This window comes from Agelaius tricolor, unplaced genomic scaffold (assembly GCF_023055355.1).
Source record: "Agelaius tricolor isolate 1412-34295 unplaced genomic scaffold, bAgeTri1.0.p SCAF_12, whole genome shotgun sequence".
In the NCBI taxonomy this organism is placed as follows: Eukaryota; Metazoa; Chordata; class Aves; order Passeriformes; family Icteridae; genus Agelaius; species Agelaius tricolor.
Window position 1 is genome coordinate 11,497,296 of NW_027269272.1, and position 20,672 is coordinate 11,517,967.

At 37.5% G+C, this 20,672-nt stretch overlaps 1 protein-coding gene across 14 annotated transcripts in view; it reads right to left on the reverse strand.

Moving 5' to 3' along the window:
* TRIP12 (thyroid hormone receptor interactor 12) overlaps positions 1-20,672 on the reverse strand; it is a 79,805-nt gene that overhangs the window by 12,427 nt on the left and 46,706 nt on the right. For 9 of the 14 annotated variants that reach the window (XM_071437579.1, XM_071437586.1, XM_071437582.1 and 6 more), the window contains 27 exons: positions 20,246-20,382; positions 19,244-19,327; positions 17,804-17,899; positions 16,699-16,847; positions 16,345-16,380; positions 16,165-16,260; positions 15,648-15,740; positions 15,347-15,508; positions 13,714-13,782; positions 13,435-13,600; positions 12,616-12,733; positions 12,319-12,475; positions 11,856-12,009; positions 11,056-11,284; positions 10,228-10,346; positions 9,471-9,678; positions 8,386-8,486; positions 8,091-8,265; positions 7,571-7,712; positions 6,532-6,723; positions 5,705-5,856; positions 3,985-4,157; positions 3,481-3,554; positions 3,169-3,368; positions 2,242-2,369; positions 1,801-1,952; positions 1,197-1,339 (listed from right to left, as the gene is read on the reverse strand). In XM_071437579.1, the coding sequence (XP_071293680.1) occupies positions 1,197-1,339; positions 1,801-1,952; positions 2,242-2,369; positions 3,169-3,368; positions 3,481-3,554; positions 3,985-4,157; positions 5,705-5,856; positions 6,532-6,723; positions 7,571-7,712; positions 8,091-8,265; positions 8,386-8,486; positions 9,471-9,678; positions 10,228-10,346; positions 11,056-11,284; positions 11,856-12,009; positions 12,319-12,475; positions 12,616-12,733; positions 13,435-13,600; positions 13,714-13,782; positions 15,347-15,508; positions 15,648-15,740; positions 16,165-16,260; positions 16,345-16,380; positions 16,699-16,847; positions 17,804-17,899; positions 19,244-19,327; positions 20,246-20,382 (3,705 nt within the window). Of the gene's footprint in view, positions 1-1,196; positions 1,340-1,800; positions 1,953-2,241; positions 2,370-3,168; positions 3,369-3,480; positions 3,555-3,984; positions 4,158-5,704; positions 5,857-6,531; positions 6,724-7,570; positions 7,713-8,090; positions 8,266-8,385; positions 8,487-9,470; positions 9,679-10,227; positions 10,347-11,055; positions 11,285-11,855; positions 12,010-12,318; positions 12,476-12,615; positions 12,734-13,434; positions 13,601-13,713; positions 13,783-14,614; positions 14,639-15,346; positions 15,509-15,647; positions 15,741-16,164; positions 16,261-16,344; positions 16,381-16,698; positions 16,848-17,803; positions 17,900-19,243; positions 19,328-20,245; positions 20,383-20,672 lie in introns of those variants that run through there. The other 5 variants (XM_071437585.1, XM_071437581.1, XM_071437583.1 and 2 more) reach the window with 4 other exon arrangements.

Sequence of the window (20,672 nt, forward strand, 5' to 3'; positions counted from 1 at the left end):
CACACTAGCATTTGGTTTAAATCACAACAGAAATCTAGTATGTCCAAAATGAGTGATTTATTACACTCTCTGGTGAAAGCAGCCTCCAAAGCACACTTCAGTTTTAGTTATAATGCGTAGGAGCAGGAGTTTTGAGAAATGCAATATATGAAGGAGATAAAAAATTCCAGAAACTTTTGACTCCTCTTGAGAAGTAACTCAAAATACTTGAATGCCTTGGCTGTGCAAAGTTTACATCAGAAAATAAAATTCCTTGTTCACTACTGTTCTGCAATTAATAAATCAAACAGATCAAAGATTTAAGCTCAAGCTCCCATATTTGGCAGCAGAAAGACACAAGAACCTGCCTAGAGCAGCACCACTATTCTACCTTCCACCATTTACAAAAAATATGCTAAATAATCTGTGGAAGATTACCAGAGAAACTTCTTGTTTTAATTTATCACTCCCACTATTCTCAAAGGCATGTGTATGTTAACAGCTCAGTCCTCCATTGGCATTAAGTGGAAAGGCAGTTTTATTGAACAAATAATGCTACAGATGGTTAAGAATATACATTCATGCTCATCATCTTATCTGGAATGTTTATGAAGCAAGTTAGAGATGCTATTTTTAAACTTAAAAGCCAAAGAGTTTCTGAGTATGTATTTCCACAGTCATCAACAATATTGCTTTTATTAACATGCTTGAAAAACCCAAGAATGTCAACTCTGATTTCTCATTCTTTCAAGTGCAAGAACTTTACAGCTTGTATTCGGTAGAAGATACTACAAAGTACTATGTATATAGCTTCATAAAAATTATTTTTATTCTTTTATCAGTATTGTTTATAAATGTATGTTCCTTTGTATTGTACTGAACGTGCGAAGATAAATACTGTGATATGGTAAGAATGCTATTAAGCAGTTTAACAGGAGAAAAAATATCACCTGAATAATCAAAATTTCAGTGGAAAACCTTCAGATTGCTCAGCAATTCCTGTAAGAAGTGGTCCAAACTCTGCAATACTCTACCTCTCAGAATGTGATTTAAACTATGCAATATAGGTGTAAACATCCATGCCACTATGTAACATGGCAATACTTCTATGACTGCATTTTGCACTCTCAAGTCCTGTAAGGATGATGCACTGTGCTGCCCAGGCAAGATTCCTACTTAACTGGAATTAGAGACACTACACAGCAAATCACTCATACCATGTTTTTCCAAGTTCTGTCAGCCAAGTCGGGATGTTTCCTGTCATAATTACCAAAGGATCCTGAAGCTGCCTGTTGGCTTTTGCTGTCAGTTTACTGTTGATAAACTCCGAGGTTGGAATTATCTCCTTGCAGACTGCATTCTGTGTGAAATGAAAGCAATGTATTTCTAGTTAGAGAAATGCTGAAAGAAATCGCAAGTCATTGTTAAAAAAGATTTTTAATGCTTCTAACTTGCTTAGCATGGAAAGTAAAAAAAACTTTCACTGCCATTTTGTTCATCCACAGTTTCAGACATGAAAGAAGAACTGAGTAGATGTTAACTACCAATGTTCTTTTCAGGAATAGCATTGGTCTTGAACTTAAAGAAGGACAAAGCATGGGTATTGTGTTCAAAGTAGTATAAAGAAAATATGACTGACATTAAGAATATAAAGCCTTCATTTTTTCAGAAGTTGGACAAACATGAAGTGGAAGATGGCAGTACTTGCATTATTCTGTCTTCTTGAGGGGCAGTGGAGAGGGGGGAAAGGTTATTTAAAATGTTACAGATGGTTCTGTCCTGAATCAAGTATCAAAGTGATTTTAAAAGTGCTCTACTCACATCATACAAGTAATACCAGTATCGACTGATAGCATGTAAAACTCTCAAAAGAAGAATAACATCTAATGAGGGGTCTTCAAATGTTATATTTTCAGGTGGAGTAGATATGAGGTAAATTTCCAGTGGATTTAACACCGAAGGGCACACACCATCTAGCAGGAAAAAACAACATCTTAGCAAAACAATTCAATTAGAATTTTTCCCAAGATTTAATTATTAGGAGTCTAGGTAGTATTAGTCATGGCATTCACTTAACTGCAACAATTAGTTAAACAACTCAATAAATAGCTTACTTTTAGTTTTAATATACAGCTAAATATATATGCTTACTATTTTTATACTATGCCTGCTTTAAAAGAAACACTATAGTGGCAGTAAACATTGTGAAAGTTCTGAGAGGACTGACAGGAAATCTAACCTACAGCAAGGCATCACACTCACCATGCCACAATTCATCATGCTTTTTAGAATTCCTAGGGGAGGTTTTTGTGGGAGCAGTTTGTGCTCTTCCTCTTTTACCCCCAACACAGTCCTTATTACCATCTTCATCCTCTCGCACTGGTTTGTACCTAAAAACCAAACAAAAGTTAAAACTATGTTTTGAAATGCTAAATTACAGGGAAACAAAAGCACTTTTAAAGGTGTTAGCTCTCAGATTTCCAGAACTTTCTTTGAATGACAGTTAAAAGCAGAAAGACAAGAACACTGTACTGAGATATGATGCCTCTGAAGCAAAGTATTTTACAGGGGAGAAAAAACAGGGACCCTTCAGCTCCATGAACTGGAAGGAGAGAAGGTGAATGTATCAACAAAACCCCAAAGTGACGGAGGTTAGAGAGTTAGGGGTAGGTTAGGTTTTGGCATTTTTTGGTTGTTGTTTTATGGGTTTTTATTTGCTTGCTTTTTTCTTTAGCACATTTAAATGTTTAAAAAGAAAGCAACTGCTGAATATTAAGATGTTCAGCACAGTCGTATGTCAATGTTTCTGGCAAAGTATGGCCACAGAATACATTCATTTTCACAGCAATCAACTGGGAAAATTAGTGTGAAGTCAACCATTAGTTGTATACTGCACATTCTCTACTGTTTGTGGTTACTTATCTAACACTAAGAATGGTTCCCCCCCATCTAGCAGGTGTCATTAGAAATTCCCCATTTCTTGTTCACCAGCTTTACTCAGGAGCTAGAAAGAAGATCAGGAGCTAGCAATGAATTCTTCCTAAGTATCTCAAGCACATGAGGAAATTCAAAGCTCCACATTTTTCAAAGGGATAAAAAAGAAGACAGACAGCTATTTTCCAAACTTCTTGATGTATATACATTTATTAAACTGGAGAAGTTATTCCTGGGTTTCTGTAGGCAACTTACCAAATAGTGTGCGTTTTTGTCCAAATCCCAGCTCTCCCCAGTGGGTTACTTTCATCATCTGTAGACTCCCTCTCTTCCTCAGCTTGCAAACTGTACTGCCTGACTGCCTGGTACACAGTCATATTGTATGGCAGCAAGTGATCTCCAATGTAAAACTGCAATCTATGTCTCACATTCCCTGAATTTAAGAATTGAGCAGCCTGAACAAACAAAAAAAACAAAAACAACAGCCATTCAAGTGAGGAAACTTGTAGCATAGCTTTTCTTTAAGGCCCTCCTCACCCTCCCTGCACTCCCAGAGCAAAAGCTTACCAAAGATTCATCTATTTCTTCATCTGACCCATCATCATCACTATCTTCATCATCTTCTCTAACTCTTCCATAGCCTGAGGCAAGAGAGAAGACATCCTCATTTGCTTTTATTCATGAAAAGGTAACAATGCTTTGGTATGCTGTCTGTTATAACTACTAAAACTTTTAAAACAGTTCCAAAATGTATCAGTTAAAAACAGTAAGATTCAGAACTGCTAAAACAAATTTCCATGTCAACACCTGGCATCAAAATTGCCAAGCTACAGCCAGTGCGACAGTAAAGCAGTAATACTTCTGTTAGTATTTTGACTGAACTGTTTACCACAGGAAACAGTTTGTCCCAGAAAAGGAAGATTCTCTACAGCTTTTATCTCATCCCTTGTGAGCAAGGTTATCTTCATAGGTACCTTCCATTTGTCTTCAGCATAACCCTCACAGGTTTTTACAGACAGCAGGAACTATTCCAAAAAGGAAAATGCAAGTGACTGTGTAATAAATAAATACCTCTAACTACAAGGTATCTTTCAATGGCTTGTACCAAAGCCAGAGGATCAATCTTCACAGGTCCACCTTTCCACTGTTTCACATTAGCACAGTCTGGATGTCTTTGCAGTTGGCATTTTAACTGATGTGTATTGAAGAATTTTAAAGCTTGGGATCCTCTGTTAAGAGAAAAACTCAAAATAATTTGTGAAAAAAGTTGCTACACAAAGAATCTAATAACCACAATTGCATTAAAAATGCAGTAAAATAGGCTTACACATGCATTTACAATTTTACTTGTTCAGAGTATTATTTGTCAGACTGTTTCTCTAAAAATAAGCTAATATGGTTTGGATAAAAAGTTTTCATCTACAAGAACACCAGAATCCAAGTTGGACAAAATCTGGAAGAGAGGTTCTATGAATTAAGAGAAAGCCCAGCCTGAGGTCTGATTACAAGATGGCCTATATTGACCATCTTCAAAATCTGAAGCAGTTCAGTGGTCAGCATTTAAATGGCACAGATTTAAAGCTGTGCTTATGTGCAGTGCAACAAGGATCAGAAATGGGCATGGAAAATGCAAGTATTCATTTAAATGGATTTTTTTCAATAAGGACCCAAAGAGAAAACCTGAAAGCTCCTCTGTTTTTTTTCTTGCCAAGAATAGTTTATATATACATTCCACCTCACCAAACTACCAATACTCAAGCTAGCTGGTTTATACAACAAGCCTCTTATCTTGGGCTGCTTCTATTTCCAGGTGCTAGTAAAAGACTACCAAAACTTAATGCTTCAAAATCCTCACTGACATAATCCACAGTAAAACTTGCAGTCAAACAATGCTACAGCACTCTGGCTTCTTGTGTTTCATTTTCTATCAAAAAGAAGAGCAGGATTTTGCTTCTCTGATTAGCAGCTTTTTAATTTTGGTCGTTATCCCACTTTTTACCAAAATAATATACCTAAGGAAGCATTCTGAGATTACAGAGCACATACTATTTGCAAAAGCCAGTATAGAGACACTAATTTCTTCTAATAAGAAATCTGTGTACTGCATTAATTCCCACTGATTTTAAGTTTCACCAAAAAAGTACTGAATTTTCATGTTAGATTAATGCTATAGTGTGAGGTATAGAAAAGAAATTGTAGAAACAGGTCCTTATTCACTCAGATTTGTTACTTAAAACACAACTACTAAGCTGGATTCCAAGTTTATTCTGTATCTTAAGACTCAGGGTTGGCCTATAGCTATTTTAAACTCTATTCACAGCCAAGACTTATCACTTAATCCACTACCATCCTAGAGAACAGAACCTAGATGAATAATGAAGTTGAGCACTGTAATACACTCTCTGCAATTTAATTCCTCTGCTAAAAAGCATCAGTGTCCAAGCAATAGATTGTTTCTTTCCAGTGTTTGTTACTTGGGGACAAGGAAGACATTTGGATATTTAAAGGGTAAATTTAGAGATTAAATTTAAACTTAATCTACCACCCCCAATTTAAGTGAGACAAGTTTCAAGATGGTAAGCAAACATTTAGAAAAATATTCCATCTTCCACTGACTAAAAAAAACTGACCCAACTGTGTCATTGCTTCTGTCTTTAATAAGGCCAGAATTTTCCACTACCTCCTCTTGTAATTGTACTTCTACTTGTACTTGTCCTTTTAGTGTTGCTTGAAACAAGTTTTAGAAAACAAAAGCTTCCAACAAAACTGTTACCTGAGCATTAATCCTTACCTGCTCCCTGTTCCATTTCCACTAGGGAAGTCATGCACTTTAACAGGAAACTGTTCCATCTGACTGAGGCAGTTGTTCATTTTGTGGACTAATGCCAACAAAGGTGCGTTTTCTAATGGCTCTAATCTTCCAAGGGGCTCTTCTCCAGGAAGCTGAAATAGAGTCCAGTCTTTAGTTACCTGCTTGAATTAAAACATCCTAAACGATTTATACCATTAATTAAGAATCCCTGCTCTCACTGAAAGTAGCAGCAGTATGAGGATGAGTAAATGACACACGTTTATCAAAGAGCTGTTTCAAAGAATGGACTTTTCTCTCCTGGTTTCAACTGAATAGTCCAACAGATTGTAAGCATTCACCCTTAACCATGAACAACAAGCTTTTTGGAAGTTTTAGTTATCTGCTTTTCTCTCTTCCACTTCAAATTTCTTCCTTTAAAAACAGAACACTAGTATCTTGCAGTATTTAGTCATAAGTGATAATATTACTATCCAAACTCTTTCCATATCAACTTCTTAAAAGACAGAAACAACTTTTAAGTCGTTCAAGACTCAGACAATTGGCCATTTTGGCATTTTTTCCACTGCTGTGTGGAACTTTCTGTGATTACTCAAAATCACAGGTTGCTCAAAAAAGTTCATGACCTATAAAAATGCTGAACAATGTGAAAGTTGCAGTTTTATACAACTTAAACATGAACAAAACATTCTTTCTGTATTCCACCTTTAAGATAAGGTCAACACAAAACCTTTCAGATTTTTTTTGAGAAAGTTGTCTTTCTCTCAAATTTTCTAAGAATGAAAAAAAAAATAAAAAAGAAAACTTACTGGAGAAGAAAAAAATACATGAAGAAATCTTTTCAATCTGATATCCCTGCTAACAGCATCTTTTTCACTTTTAGATGTCAAATAGAGCAGCAGTTGTTTAACAAACCCACTATGCTGGATTTCAAATGAGGAGACGTCAGATTCCGAGACAATGCTACGGATTTCTACAAGGCACTCTGTTCCACCATCCACCTGAAAAATATGAGGAGTGTTTTACTACCCAGGTAGTACAGGCTTAAGAAATGCTAGCTTTCCTTCTACTGCATGGAACAGCTCTAAAGGGTGGGGGGAAAAAAGGAAAGTCTGGAATGTACAGTAACTCGATACAAGCAGCAACGCAGGGCAAATAATCTGAGGATAAGCACGTCTCTATTCAAGGGGAGACATTACTGGCAACATCTACATTTTCTCTACTTTGAGAGAAATACAAGGTGCCATTTCCATCTTATGCAAGGTAAAGATAGCCCCCCCTGCTTGGAGCTTTTCTGTTTGGGGGAAAAAAGCTACTAACAAAACCCTAACAACTCAGATTGCTCTATGTTTTATGTGACATCTGTGTGGGAGAGAGGAGGTGGGAAAGTTTCATATTTTAACGATTGCTCAGATCAAAGCACAGAACACAGCTCAGCTCATGTGCTGGTTCAGAAGTTACATGTTTGGACCACCTATCAAGGAGCACAACTGTCTGAAAAGTAAGGCTGAAGTTCTTGACATGCAACCACATTTACCTCAATCTGTATTATCTTCTACAATTTTAACAAAATGCTGCTTCCTTCTCCTTCTCCCTCCAGTCTCAAAGTTCTTACTACAACCAGTATTGTTCTTTAAGAATAAAGTTAATCCCTGACACTTAACTGTAGAACTTTTGAATGTGAAATGATATGCAAATGACACATTGCCAGGATAGGTCTTTTATCATAAAGTGGTGTGTGTCAGAGCGTACACACTCATTCTAAAAAATTACTCCAAGTCATAATGACTTGGAGGTCAAGGCAAGAAATGACTGCCCCCCATTCTAAGTAAGTTTGCCACTTCTAACCTGGAGGTTGAGTTGTTCAGTTGCAGTGCAAAGTCTCTGTAATACATTTAGTGCAGGATTGCTTCCATCCATGTTTTCAGAACTAAAGTAATGTTCGACAAATTTATGGGCTTGCTCCTTGATCCAGCCCTTAATTTTTTCTCTGTAAAGAAGCACACAAAAGGCATTTAGCCACACTTAGCATCTGCATACATCAATATTACAAGCAAATACAGCCTGAGTATAATTTTCACCATGTTAAACAGCAGTCACAAAAAACCCTTTACTTTCACTCCAAAATCATCAAGTACTTTTCTCTGCAGATCACTTCTTGCATAGTTTTTCCTCAGTTCTCCAATTTTCCCCCACCATGCAACTTTAAACTATTCAGATGTTATTCTCTCTACCTTAATTTCTTGATTCTTTTCCCAGAAATTTTTTAACTGTGGGTAAGCTCCAACCTCTTTGTAGGTGCTACCTAATCACCTGATCATAGTCAACATCATGCTACAAGTACTGTGATATTTTTTTGTGTGTGTACCTGTTATTGGAAATGGTATCCTTGGAAGCAGCCCTTGCAAGACCACTTACTCCTGCTGTTCGTGCTGGTTCAATATTATTACTGTTGGACTGTGTGCTTAATCTTCCCCATGTTTTAGGATTCAAACTTGCCAAGAAAGATGATTTAGGAGACTGTGTAGTTGTAGGGCTTTTAGCTGGAGGAAGTAAAGACAAAAATTAAGAGAATCAAGAGGTTTATCACAGCTAATTCTTTCTGCAGTTTATAAGCGTAGTTTAAAAGGAGATAAGAGTATCATATGTTCAGAATTATTTACCTTGATTGTCTACTTTGTCATCATCTCTTGGGGGGGAGTATTTTGGTCTCCTTGGCCCTCGTTTTGGCAGTCTTTTTCTCTTTAGAACATCACTCAGTCGTCTGCCCAAATTTAAAAATAAAGTTAAAGTTATTCATTTCCACCCACAAACACATACTCATGCACACACCCCTCTCTCAGTTTAAGATGCATCTGCCAACTACTTCCTTGAGAGTTAAAGAACAGGTTCCATCCCATAACCAGGATATTCACTAACTCCATCCAGTAAGAAAGAGTTTTGCTGCTTGTCATCTTTCTATTATGAGCAGCCAAATACAGCCAGAAGTGACACTAAATAGAGTTTTTTCATGATTTTCATGCTTTAATTTGTGTAACCATTTGTTTGTCCATTTATTTGAATACACTTAAAATGAAAAAAAAAATCCACAAATCTCTACTGAATAAAGACCAACCAACATTGGATATTTGACATGCCTCCTCTACAAAAGCACAGAAAACACTTCTTAAACAATTTGTGGCATTTCTACTTATCAATCACTACATTTCACAAGTTCACATATTTGAATTCTTGTTTAAAGTGACAAATATTTGACCTTTAAAATAAGAGCAAACTAGTAATTTATTCCTACACTGTATTTTAATTCTACAAGTGTTCAAAATTATTGCCTTTCAACAAAACTTAAGGACAATTTATTTTTTCTCTAGTCTCCAGAAGAAAGGAACCATGCTCCATAGCTCTCAAAGAATCACTGTCCTCAACAGTTAGATGTGAGACTGCAAGATGTTGCTCTTAACAGTCTCCCAAAACAGAAAATTATTTAATATAATTATGACCTAACTATTAGGTCACTTTTTTCCTCTTTTAAACATTTAATATAAAATATATCAAAACTACCCATTGAAAAATTCAACATCACTCCAATTTTGTTCTTTTGAGGAAAATACCACAGCAAAATGCAGATGATAATGTGGGCAGCCCATGTTACCCTAGACATTTTTTTAAAAAATAAGGTAAGAAAAACCCAAACCCCCACAAGAAAGCGCCAAAGCCAGAATGCAGATGACTCTTCAGGAAGTGCACTTACCCCTGTGGGCTCAGATCCAAGGAATCCTCCCGGCTGTGCTGCAAGCTGGGAGAGCCCAGATCTGCAGCTGCATTGCTGGCAGCAGTGGCTGTCCCAGTACTTATGGTTGTAGTGGTTCCCAGCGTCCCTGACCCATTGGTGCATACCTTCGGGGGGCTTGTTAGCAAAGCCTCAGACTCTGCCAAGTTTTTCACTTGGTGCATCACCCCTTAGAGAAAGAAGAGATCTTTGTTTGGTGGGTTGGTCTGGGGTCAGGGGAGAGGAGGAGGTGGGAGAGATGCGGTCATAGGAACAAGTGTGTTTGAAAATGTAGAACTAAATGTCACTTGAACTTCTGCTTTGACTATGGCAGTATTTGCTCACCCCACCCATTAATACCAAGCTTTAAAGGCAGTTCAATCTTTTCTTCAAAAAGTTAACCTACATAGTTTAAAAATAAAAAATTAGAGCAGTATGAACAGTAGCTAAAGGAACCCCAAGTGCAAAGACAAGTACAAAGCCTTCTTCAGCCTAAGTGAGTTCACCAGTATCCAGTAAGCCTGTATGAACTTGCTTCAGACTCTGAAAACACAAGCTTGTTTCCTCCAGAGTCTGGGCCAGCTCCTCCCTGCTAGTATGAAGTATCTTGCACAGGTCTGCCTTTATTATTCAAGAACAATATTCAATTTTTACAGCTTGGGAAAAGTGGACACACATTTTTAAAATACTACATAAACAGGTGAAGAGAAAAGAAAAAAAAAAAGAAACCACGATTTACCTTCTCTTCTGAAGTAAACACTAAAAATGTCAGGTAACTTTTGCATTAAAATCTCTGCCATCTGCAGGGCTCCAACTACTATCTTAAGGTCTTGACTCGACAGCATGGAGGCAATATGACTAAAACAGATAATTTATTAGAATTAGCTTTGTGAGGCTTTGGCTGATTTTTCTTTTTAAATCAAATCAGTTCATCTTGCATACATACGGCACTGGAGACTGAAAGCAAACAAATTTCACAATGCTTTTATAAAAGCTATCAATAAAAGGACTGAAACAGCTCTCTTCCTACCTATATCACTTTTACCAAGTTTTGACATAGCATAAAGGAGAGAGTCTTTTATAAACATGATGTTCTGGAACTCAGTACTGTCTCTGAAAATCTATTTGGTTTATTTTCCAGTTGCATCCTCAGATCCCCAACTTTACATGTAACGTGTAGGAGAGGTTTCATGAATAAAACTTACCAATTGAATGCTATTAGTGTCTGTTACTGTTCACATTGTATTACCTCAAAAGTTATCTTGCCCTCAGAATTTCATAGGCAAGTTTTAGAAATCAAAAAACCAATAAAGGGTAGTATTTGACACTTCTAGTACACACAGCCAGAGGCAACCTAAGTTTCTAGTAAGAATGTCTAGCATTGGCAACTACTGCAAAATCTATGATGCAAAAAACATCCTGCAGAGCTGGCAGCTTCAGCTTTTTAAAAATAAGTAAGACTTTTAAAGTGTCATTTTCCCCTGAAAAAGATGATTCAAAAAAAGTAATCAAAAGTTTGAGCTGTAAGCTCAAAATTAGTTTCATTTGCAGCAGTTGAAGAACCCACCTTGAAACAGCATGGTTTTTCAGCACATCCTTCAGAAGTTCAGCATCAGCAAAATAAATTATCCTAAGAATTGCTCTAAGGCACTTGTGTCTAACAGCAGGTCCAGCTGAAGAACTATATACTTCATAAAGAACGCCAAACAGTGTTTTGATAAAGGATTTTGCCAGTTCTGGGTCCTCTTTCATTAACTGTGCTCGAGCATCATCCTTCTTCAATTCCGAATGTCCACCTGTGAGAAAGTGCACAACAAATCACTGGACAGACCTTTGCATCTCTGCTCTGATAATTAATTTCTTTTGTTAAAACTGATTCAATTCAGCTCTCAAATTGAGAAAATTCAAGAACCAGAAGTCAAAGTGAGTAAGAAGGTACAAAACCTACTCTTTCAAGGAGTTTAATCTTTTTTTCTTCAGTTTTCTTAAGTATTTCTGTATAACAGTAAGAAGCCCTCACAGAGTCTTCCTTAAATAAAAGAGCTGTATGAATAGAAGTGTTTCAGAAATCCCAAGCCAGGAACACCCCCAGCTCCCTCCCAGTTCGAAACAGGTTCAGGTCCCAGGAGGAGCTTGCATGTTAAAAAGCACACATGTCAATAGTATAAGCTTTGTTATGAAATTTTCTACATTCATGTAAATCAGAATAGTTTGATGCTCCACAGAAGCCATAAGAAATTTATTCATTAAGAAGTAAATGGCTGCACAACCCAACATATATTAGCCACAGCTAGAGAGCACAGGTGTTTCCCGAGCTGTACTTACTAGTACACAGTACTTACTAGTGTTACTACCCACAGTACTTACTAGTGTTTGTACTGGCTAAAGGGTTTGGTTTTCGCTGAATGGCACGAGCTGTTCCAGTATCCTCATTTATTTGCTGCATAGAGTTAAAATCAATAGTATAGACACGCCCAAGCGTAGACAGGCTTATCTCATCCTCACCAACCTGATGAGCTGCCTAAAATCAAGGAAGAATATAAAGTTAAGAAACCCCTAATAAACAGAAGACTATATGAAAGGTGAGGAGAGGAGTAACAGAGTAAGAAAAACAGTGACAGAAATTCAGTAAGAACAGCAAGTAAGTGATTTTGTATGGCTGAACACCAAAATAGTGCAATATTACAAGCCAGGATGTTTAAGGAAACTTGCATTTCTTACTCAGAAAGATCAAGAGTGGTATTTATAAAGACAGAGAAAGCACCCAATTCCCTATACAACCGCACGCAGATTTGAAAAGCATCACCACACAGATGTGTGGAATTACTACCTCTATTATTCGACTATCAATCCTGTTATAGGGATGCCAGAGACCCCTGTCATCTCGCCATTGCCATATTGCACCATCTGTATTTTGTGCATTTCCTTTCTTTAGCATAGTATCAACAGCAAAGATCCCCTCTTTTGGCAGGCAAGGCATCAGTTCACTGTAAAGAACATTAAAACAGTATTTTACTAGAAGTATACAATCAAGTCCATCTAAGCTGAAAACTGTTTGCCTTATTTTAGTCAAGTTAAGGATTTTAACATACCAACCACACCCAAAACCTAGGCCTGCAAGACTTACCAGATAAGAGAAGTAAGTTCATAAAGTTCTTGAGGACTTCGTGGAACAAGGTCAATTTGTTCTTGACAACTCCCATTTGAGGCTCCACAAAGGAGGAAGTGAAGCGTTTCTGCAATATCTATAAAAATTATTATTCATGAGATGCCTGCATCAGATATGGATTCCATTTTCTGTTGAACACTACACAGAAGAGATAGTTACTACCCAAAGCAAACAGAGAGTGGACTATAGGACAAAAGTGTTTCTTTGAACACTAAGAAATGTGTTTCTTTTCTCAGGTCTGGAGTTTGTGGCTTTTTTAGGTTTGTGATTCTTTCCTTTAAGGGACAACTAGGGGAGAAATACCACTCAATATACAAGACACAGAAGAAAACAGGGAAAGATACAGGACAGTTGAAGGGGTCAGTCAAAATTTGTGAGATGGAACAAAGAAAACAAGTGACAACTAAGACAGCTCTACAGCAGTTACTTTCATTAGTGTTTTCACCTAGAAAAGTACTTAAAGCACATTGTTCCCCCACATGGTCACAACTAAGAAAAGAATTATTCAGCTTGTATTGGAATGAGAACAGCCTGTGCACCCAATACAGACTCAAAATTAAATGAGCACCGCAGTGACAACAGCTAGGAAAAAGGATAAAAACCCCTCTGGATAAAAGCTTTCAACAAGTTTAAATCAACTTTTTATCCCAGGGAAAACAGTAAGAGAGAAAAACTGAAAGAACAGAGTATTTATATAATCAAGTACATAGAGGTCCACACTGATTGTAAGCATTAACATGAACAGGCCCCCTGGAACACAGAAGAGTAAGAACTCACTTTGCTTCATAAGCTGGACAGCAAGTGTGGGGCAGTTGGAGCACATCAGGGAGAACATGCGCACCACCATGATGAACATTCCTGAGCTCAGGATAGGAGGTGTCACAACCAAGAGCTGCTGGATATTTGTCAACAAGTCCTTGGAAGCAACCTGCTGCAGCAAGTTCTTCAAGAAGGGAACAACAAAATGGGAAACATTAGTCCTTGAAAGGTGAGCCCTCAAGAGAAACAGGGTGGGTGGAGAAGAAAGCAGAAATGCACCCCCATCCACACTCTTACCTCTTCATGCTGGAAGTTGTCCACTAGCCGTGCAAAACACAGACAAGTGCTTTCAACAGACTTTTTGTCCTGTTATAAGAAAGTTTTGTTTAAATAGAAATATTTTAACTTGCATTAGAACATGCTGCCATTTTGAGGCATTCATAAAATTTCTCCAAAAGGGCCAGTCTAATCACAATTTACAGGACATGACCTCCTGATATAGCTGTGCTTCCTACATATTCCCTGGGAAACACCCCCTGCCTTGCAACACAAATACCTTTAGGGACCTTTAGAGATAAATAAATTGATCTCTAATAGTCCTTCTGGATTCTGAAAGGAGGAAACAATAGGGAAAAACTAAAGTAACAGGAGTTATAGATAATAAGCAGGAGTGAACACTACTATTCTACAGACTACACGAAGCCTGATTTTGATATTATGCAGCACATACAACACAGCAAATTCGAAGACACAAGTAAAGACTGCCTTGAAAATAGCTCTGGTTAAAAGTTCAATGAAATGTTCAGAAAACTTCACCTGAACATAATAAAACACTAACTGTGTAAAGGTAGCTGAGCACTGGAAGAGGTTAGCCTGAGAGATTAAGTCTCCATCCTTGGAGATACTTAAAAATGGAAAAAAAACTCATCTGGACATGCTCCTGGCAATCTGCTCTAGCTCAACTTGCAGGGGAACTAGGACTAGGTAACGGGGATCTCTTCCAACCTCAACTATTTTGTTAAGAGCTAATGCAAGATTCTTTTCCAGAAAATTTCCACTTCAAAATTTCTTGAAATCTTACTTTGGTGGGTTGCAGCTTCTCTTCAGAGATCAGGATCAGTACTTGTCCCTACTACTGGTGAGAATGATGCTTCCTGTTTCTAGAGTACAATCTAAAGCTGTCATTTGGCTTCTTAGAAGCTGCCTCAAAGATTCAAGCAGTCTTTCAGCAAGACGATGTAGGCAAAATTAAGAACAGCACAAGAATACATAAAACCATTACCTGGAAGCTTCCAATTATTTGCATTTGTTAACAAACAAAATATTTCTCCTTTTTCATCTTTTTAACAGGGATCTGCCAACCAAGCAGATCACCAAAAATCTCTTTTGGAGCAGCAGTTATTGCAGGTGCTCATTTATAAACACAGCAGCACTGCATGATATGTAGCCCTTAGGAGCCCCTTGATTTCAGATTCATCACTTCAAACTATTATACAAAATCAGGAACTTTTCAAAAATGCCGTAAAATCCCCCAAAAAGCTAAAGCACAAAAAACGCACAAAAACTGAAACAGAGGGTGTTGTGATTTAAAGTGGGAGAGAACCTTGCAACCCATCTGTTAAGAAAAAATAAAACCAGCAATGCTACTGGACTTTGTCTTACTGATCTCCTTGTTCTTACAAGGACTACAAAACCATTACTCATGCTTTGAGTTAAAGTATCTTATTTGTCTTGTTTTATAAAATGTCACAGTTACAGAACCACAGAAGGTCCATATTGGTATATCACAACCTGACAGTATAGAAACTTGAACTCAATCATCACCTTGCAAAGGCAAACAATACACAGCAAAGAAACAGGTATCTGGAGACATCTTTAAACTGCTTTCAGATCAAAATCAAGATGTTCCATTTTTTTAACAACTTCTTACCTGATGGGTTAACCTTTGTGTTAGCAGTGGCAAAGAGTCTGCCACAAAGTGAAACTCATCAGGTGTTATACTCTGGCAGCAGTTGGCAGCAATAGCTAGTGCATTCCTTTGTGCATTTATACTGAAGAATTCCAGATACAGCAAACAGTCTGCCAACCCACCCTGTAACAAAACAAACAAACATTTTCACTCTCAGTACTGCTGAAGTCACAGAAAGTTGTTTTCTTATTTCATCTTCACAGACGATCCCCAAGATGTAGAGCTGGCAGAGGCAAAGCTGCCTTGTTTTGGTTTTACTTACTGCCTGCAGAATGGCTTTACTGTGCCTGCGTGACAACATCTCCAGGGCTGTGAGCGCCTGCTCTGCCACATCAATGCACTGGATAACTTGCAGCTACAAGAAAACAAAAAAGCTGGTATATCAACTTCTAAACAGATTTTCAAAAATAATCATCTTGATTAACACTCAGACACACAGCCTCTACCAAGACACATATGCTAATGAGGCCAGCTCTGACTAAGCCTGACAGTCTAAGGCTACCCCAGCCATGGAGCTATTCCAAGGGCTAACAGCTCATTTATTTACACATTTTGTATGTTTGTAACACCAATCCAACAAAAAGTTCTCAGTGAAGGAGAGAGCACTTTTCAGTAAGGGTGAGAGCAAAGATTAAGCCTGGCTTTAGAAGCTTATCATGCACTTTGTATTATCTTGCAAGCCAGGAAAAGAAGCCACTATCTTAATGGCATTTTCTAAAGTTAAAACTAACTATATAATCCCCTCATGCTGTTTTATCACTGTTTTGATTTCATTTTACCTTTTCCAAGAAGACAGGAATTGCATCTACCACTACAGCAGATGATCTGGGAAGTGCTTCCATCATGTATGTTAAGGCCCGACATGCATGATTCATCTATTAAATACACAGATATTTGATTTTAAGTTCAGATAACATTTTAATATTTCAAAAGCTTCTTAAATATTACAAACTACTTACAATGTCGAAGTTGTGCTCCATCTGCAGCAGTGTTATCTGTTTAAAAAAAAAAGTATTGTTTGTTTAAAAAAATGTATCTAGATATCATCATAAAAACTGTACAAATCACTACTGTAGCTTTTGACTCAGGATTTTGGACGTTAGTAAGAATTCCAAAAGAACCACTGCCTATTCTTGAGCTATTAAAAAATTAATAGAACTATAAAATTTAGCAAAACATCCTCTCAAAACCAAATAATAAGATAGATACACACACACATTAAGAAGACAATATAAATAGTGATGATTTAATTTAATCAAGACATTGAGTGAAACATTATATCCTCCGACAGAAATCTGAGATTAAATCTTTACCAAAGCTGGTACAACACTCTTGACTGGAAATCCTCCTAATGTTTCTTCATTTCCCATAACCAACAGCTGGCACATCTCAATCACTGCCTGTAGTTGCTGACTTTCATCAGTGGCTTGGAGACCTTGTAAAAGCTGTTGAGCTTTAGAACCTAGATATCCAGAAAAAAATTTAGGAAAAAAGGTATTAGAAAGTGTACAAGGGAACTGTTATGCTATACTTCTGCCAGAGTGGAAGACCAGAGATAGTTTGTTTTCCTCTGTATTTGTAGTTTCATTTCCTTTCCCTGTCATAAAAAGGGGGAATAGGGAAGGGAGACAAAAATCTCACTCTTGGCTGCCTTTCCAGTGCAGGCTGGTCAGCACAGGGAGTCCGCCACACTGCTCAGCACAGCCATCTTGCCAACCTACAGCAGGAACCCAAACCATCCCACCTTTGTGCAGCACCCCCCAGTTAATCCAGCCATGGAGCACCCATGAGACCCCATCCTCTTCTTGGCATGCAGTGTAACAGGCTGCCTCTGGCTCTCCTGGGAAGCCAGACTTGGACTGGAAGGTGCACATCTCATCCAGCTGCATAGCGCAGACCTGGTGCAACAAGTCTGACCCACATTCTCACTAACACAACGTCTGAAGGAAATCCATTCTGTCCAAAACCGAAGACACTTTTGAAACTAAAATCAACATAACTTAGAACTGACATTTACTAATTGTTTTAAAGCTAGCTTAAGCATTTGTTTAAAGCTAGCAAAAAACCCAAAGGGGTTGGAGAGGTCTTTTGTTAAGCAGCCCATCATGCAAAAGAAAAAGATAAGGAAGGGGTGAAAAGGTAAGAACCCTCCCTTCCCCACCTAGAAGGGAACATTAAGATGCCCCAAAAAAGAAAAGCAAAGAAATACAGCTAAGGCAAATTTTTCTTCCTTAAAGGAAGACAAGCAAATTAGAATTGCTGACAAGTGGTCCAGCACTATCATGACATACAAGTCTCCAACATGTAAAATACTATATTAAACTATGAAGCTAATACAAATATTAGATTTACTACTGGCTGAATTCTACTAGTCTGGAAGTGGAAAGAATTAAGTCAAATTAGACAAACTTTGCTTACTAGCTCCACTTCCAATTGTCCTGTGGAAGAGCTGCGACATCCGAGGACCAAGAGGGCCAAACAGGTGAGGAGGAAGACCCCTAGCCTCTAATAGAGCTAAAAGCAAACAGAGGATAACAGCCATTGTCAAAGCTTCTATGTATATTTTTAAAAGCTTAAATTCCGTGATGTTATCATTTAAGACTACTAGAATGTTGATATTTAAAGAGTTAGGATTAGATGATTGCAGCTACCTCGATTTTGAAAAAAACATCAAAAAGATGACCTTAAAGGAACATGTAACTAATTTTTGCTTGTGTCAGAGCAGTAAGGTCCTTTACAAAGTCACCTGCTGAGTTTGCACAGCTGTGTATTTCACAAAAGTAACCTCATCTATATTAAACTGTTATAAGCCTAGAGCTAGAGCAGCAAATACATCAGGCTGCAATTTCAAAGCTGAACTCAAACAACACAGGATAGGTTAAGCTTATCATCATGTTTTCAGGACCTGCAGGCACTACTACTCTGAAAAAAATGGCACTGAAAAACAGGTTCAACAGCTTTATTTGCTGATGAGCAGGAGAAGGAAGAACTCTGGTAAGTATTAGCGGGTTTCTCTTCTGATTAGTTTTCAACACTTTGTTACAGTACTGTTACTTAAGCTAAACTAAGTGGGTGATTCTGATTTTTATTGTAAGCAACCATCACTACTGCTGATCATTAATAGTGAAAACCAATTTAGCCCAATATTTCTAATGCATACCTATACTTACTGAGAACTGTAAGCAAGTGAACTGATACTGACAGCACTCCCACATTAAATATACAGATTAACAAAAACCTGTCATTTGCAAGGGAGATGATGATCTCAGGACTCCCTGCAATGTAGTAGCAAAATCATTAGACCAGTTGCAGGACATGCATACTGAGTTTATACCTGTCATACTCTCTGGTTTTGAGGGACCAGGCTCCTTTAGCCCAAGCACAAAAGCAAGCATTTTAAGAACATTCAGACTTTTTTTGGTCAAAGCTTACAGCAACATGGGTACCAATGACAAGCACAAAAAAAAATGTTATCCAGAAGCAGGCAGAGTATAGTAGGCCTAACCTACCCTCTAAATTTAAAACATGCTTGCAAAGAATATTTTCATATTTGAGCTTACACACTTAATAGGACTGAGTTCTCAGTTCTCTCCCCCCCACCTCCTTTTAGAAAATCATCAGAAGTAGGGTATTACACACCATTTAAATGAATAAAGACACTATCCCACCCCCTCTCCAGACATCCTTGCATCTTTCATGAAAAGAAATCCCTACTTCAGAATTACTGTGAGCAGAAACACATTCACAGACAATGAAACAAAATAGAGCCTTCTCACTTGAATGTCATACAGAATTTGTGTAGGTATGGTTATTTATAGGCTAACAACCAAAAAGGTAAATTAGTGACAACTTTTATACCTTGTAGTCTTCCCATCTCAGAATCATCTGACTCACTTTCTCCAGAAGTTGTCATACCTACAGCTCCAGCAACAGAACTAGAAGCTAAAGGAACAGTAAGAGATTAATTAATACAAGTTACAGTGTTTTTAAAGCCATAAAACTCACATCCAAAAAAGGCTCCAACATCAAAAGCACACTCTGCATTTAGTGCTGCCACCAGCAAACTCCTGTCAAACTTCTAATTTAAAACAGAGCAGTCAAGAGGACTAGTACTTTCCAAAAGCTGTAGAAAATGGCTTTATCAACACAAGATAATGAAAAAGAAATACAGCTAAGTCCATAAAATTAAGTTTCATACAGATTTACCTGTATCCTTAATAAATGTATACCCTTCTTAATTGAGTATTATGCTATACTTCATTTCCATTACTACTTTCTGTACTGATGTAGCCACCTTTAAGCATAGAATGTTTAGTATTTTCTACCATTCAGTATAATTACTGCACAGTTCCTTTGAACTCACTAACTAGGACCAACTGATAAAATTATCATCTAACAGAACTGTGCAAGTGACCGTATTCAACTGGTCACAAATTTCTCCAGTACACACATGCTTGCAATTTCAACAGAAAAGCTGTAGAATATTTGAGTAGTTTCAACAGTGCTTTTACAGGTAATGCATGCCTTCTCTACTCTGAACATTTTTGTCTTTTCAGTTGATGATATTTATGCAGCATCAGCTGAAGTTACTTTTAAAAAAAGTAGCAGAAGCTTAAAAGCTAACATCTGGATTACTGGATATAGTTTGGATACTACAAAAAGGCATAATTGAAACATGTACCAAATAGCCAAAAAATCATACTCAAATGTAAGGATTCCTCTGACTCAAAAACCTTCCAGCATTATTTACCAGCTTAAACAATTACTCTTCAGAACTTAATCCATTTAACTATTTTTAAATGCTAAGAATTTTATACTAGCAACTATGCTAAAAATTCTTCAGCTGAAATTCCTTTTTACCTGCAGCTCCCTGGGGAGGCTCATCTGTCCGTGCAGCTGAAGAGTTAACTCCATCCTGGTTGTTGTCAGGATCAGCCATCTTCTCCTGTCGGCGAGCTTCAGCTGCTCCTCTTTTGCCCAGGCCAGAGCCTCGCCGACTAAAGGTTCAAAAAACAAAGTTTCAGGCCTTGTGAACTAAGATAAGAGATTTATTAATGTAAGCCTACTAAAGACTACATAATCTTTATGTACATCACTGCCACAACATTGCACAAATGAGCAATTTGTGGAAGAATCAATCTTCATAAAATTATCGAACCTCTCTGTACACTCCCTGCCCTGCACCATGGCAGTGATTTGTTTACACTAAGGCATTACAGATATTAAAGATTTCAATACCAGGCATTCTACTAAAATATAACAGAGAAAATGAGCAAGGTTAAAGTGA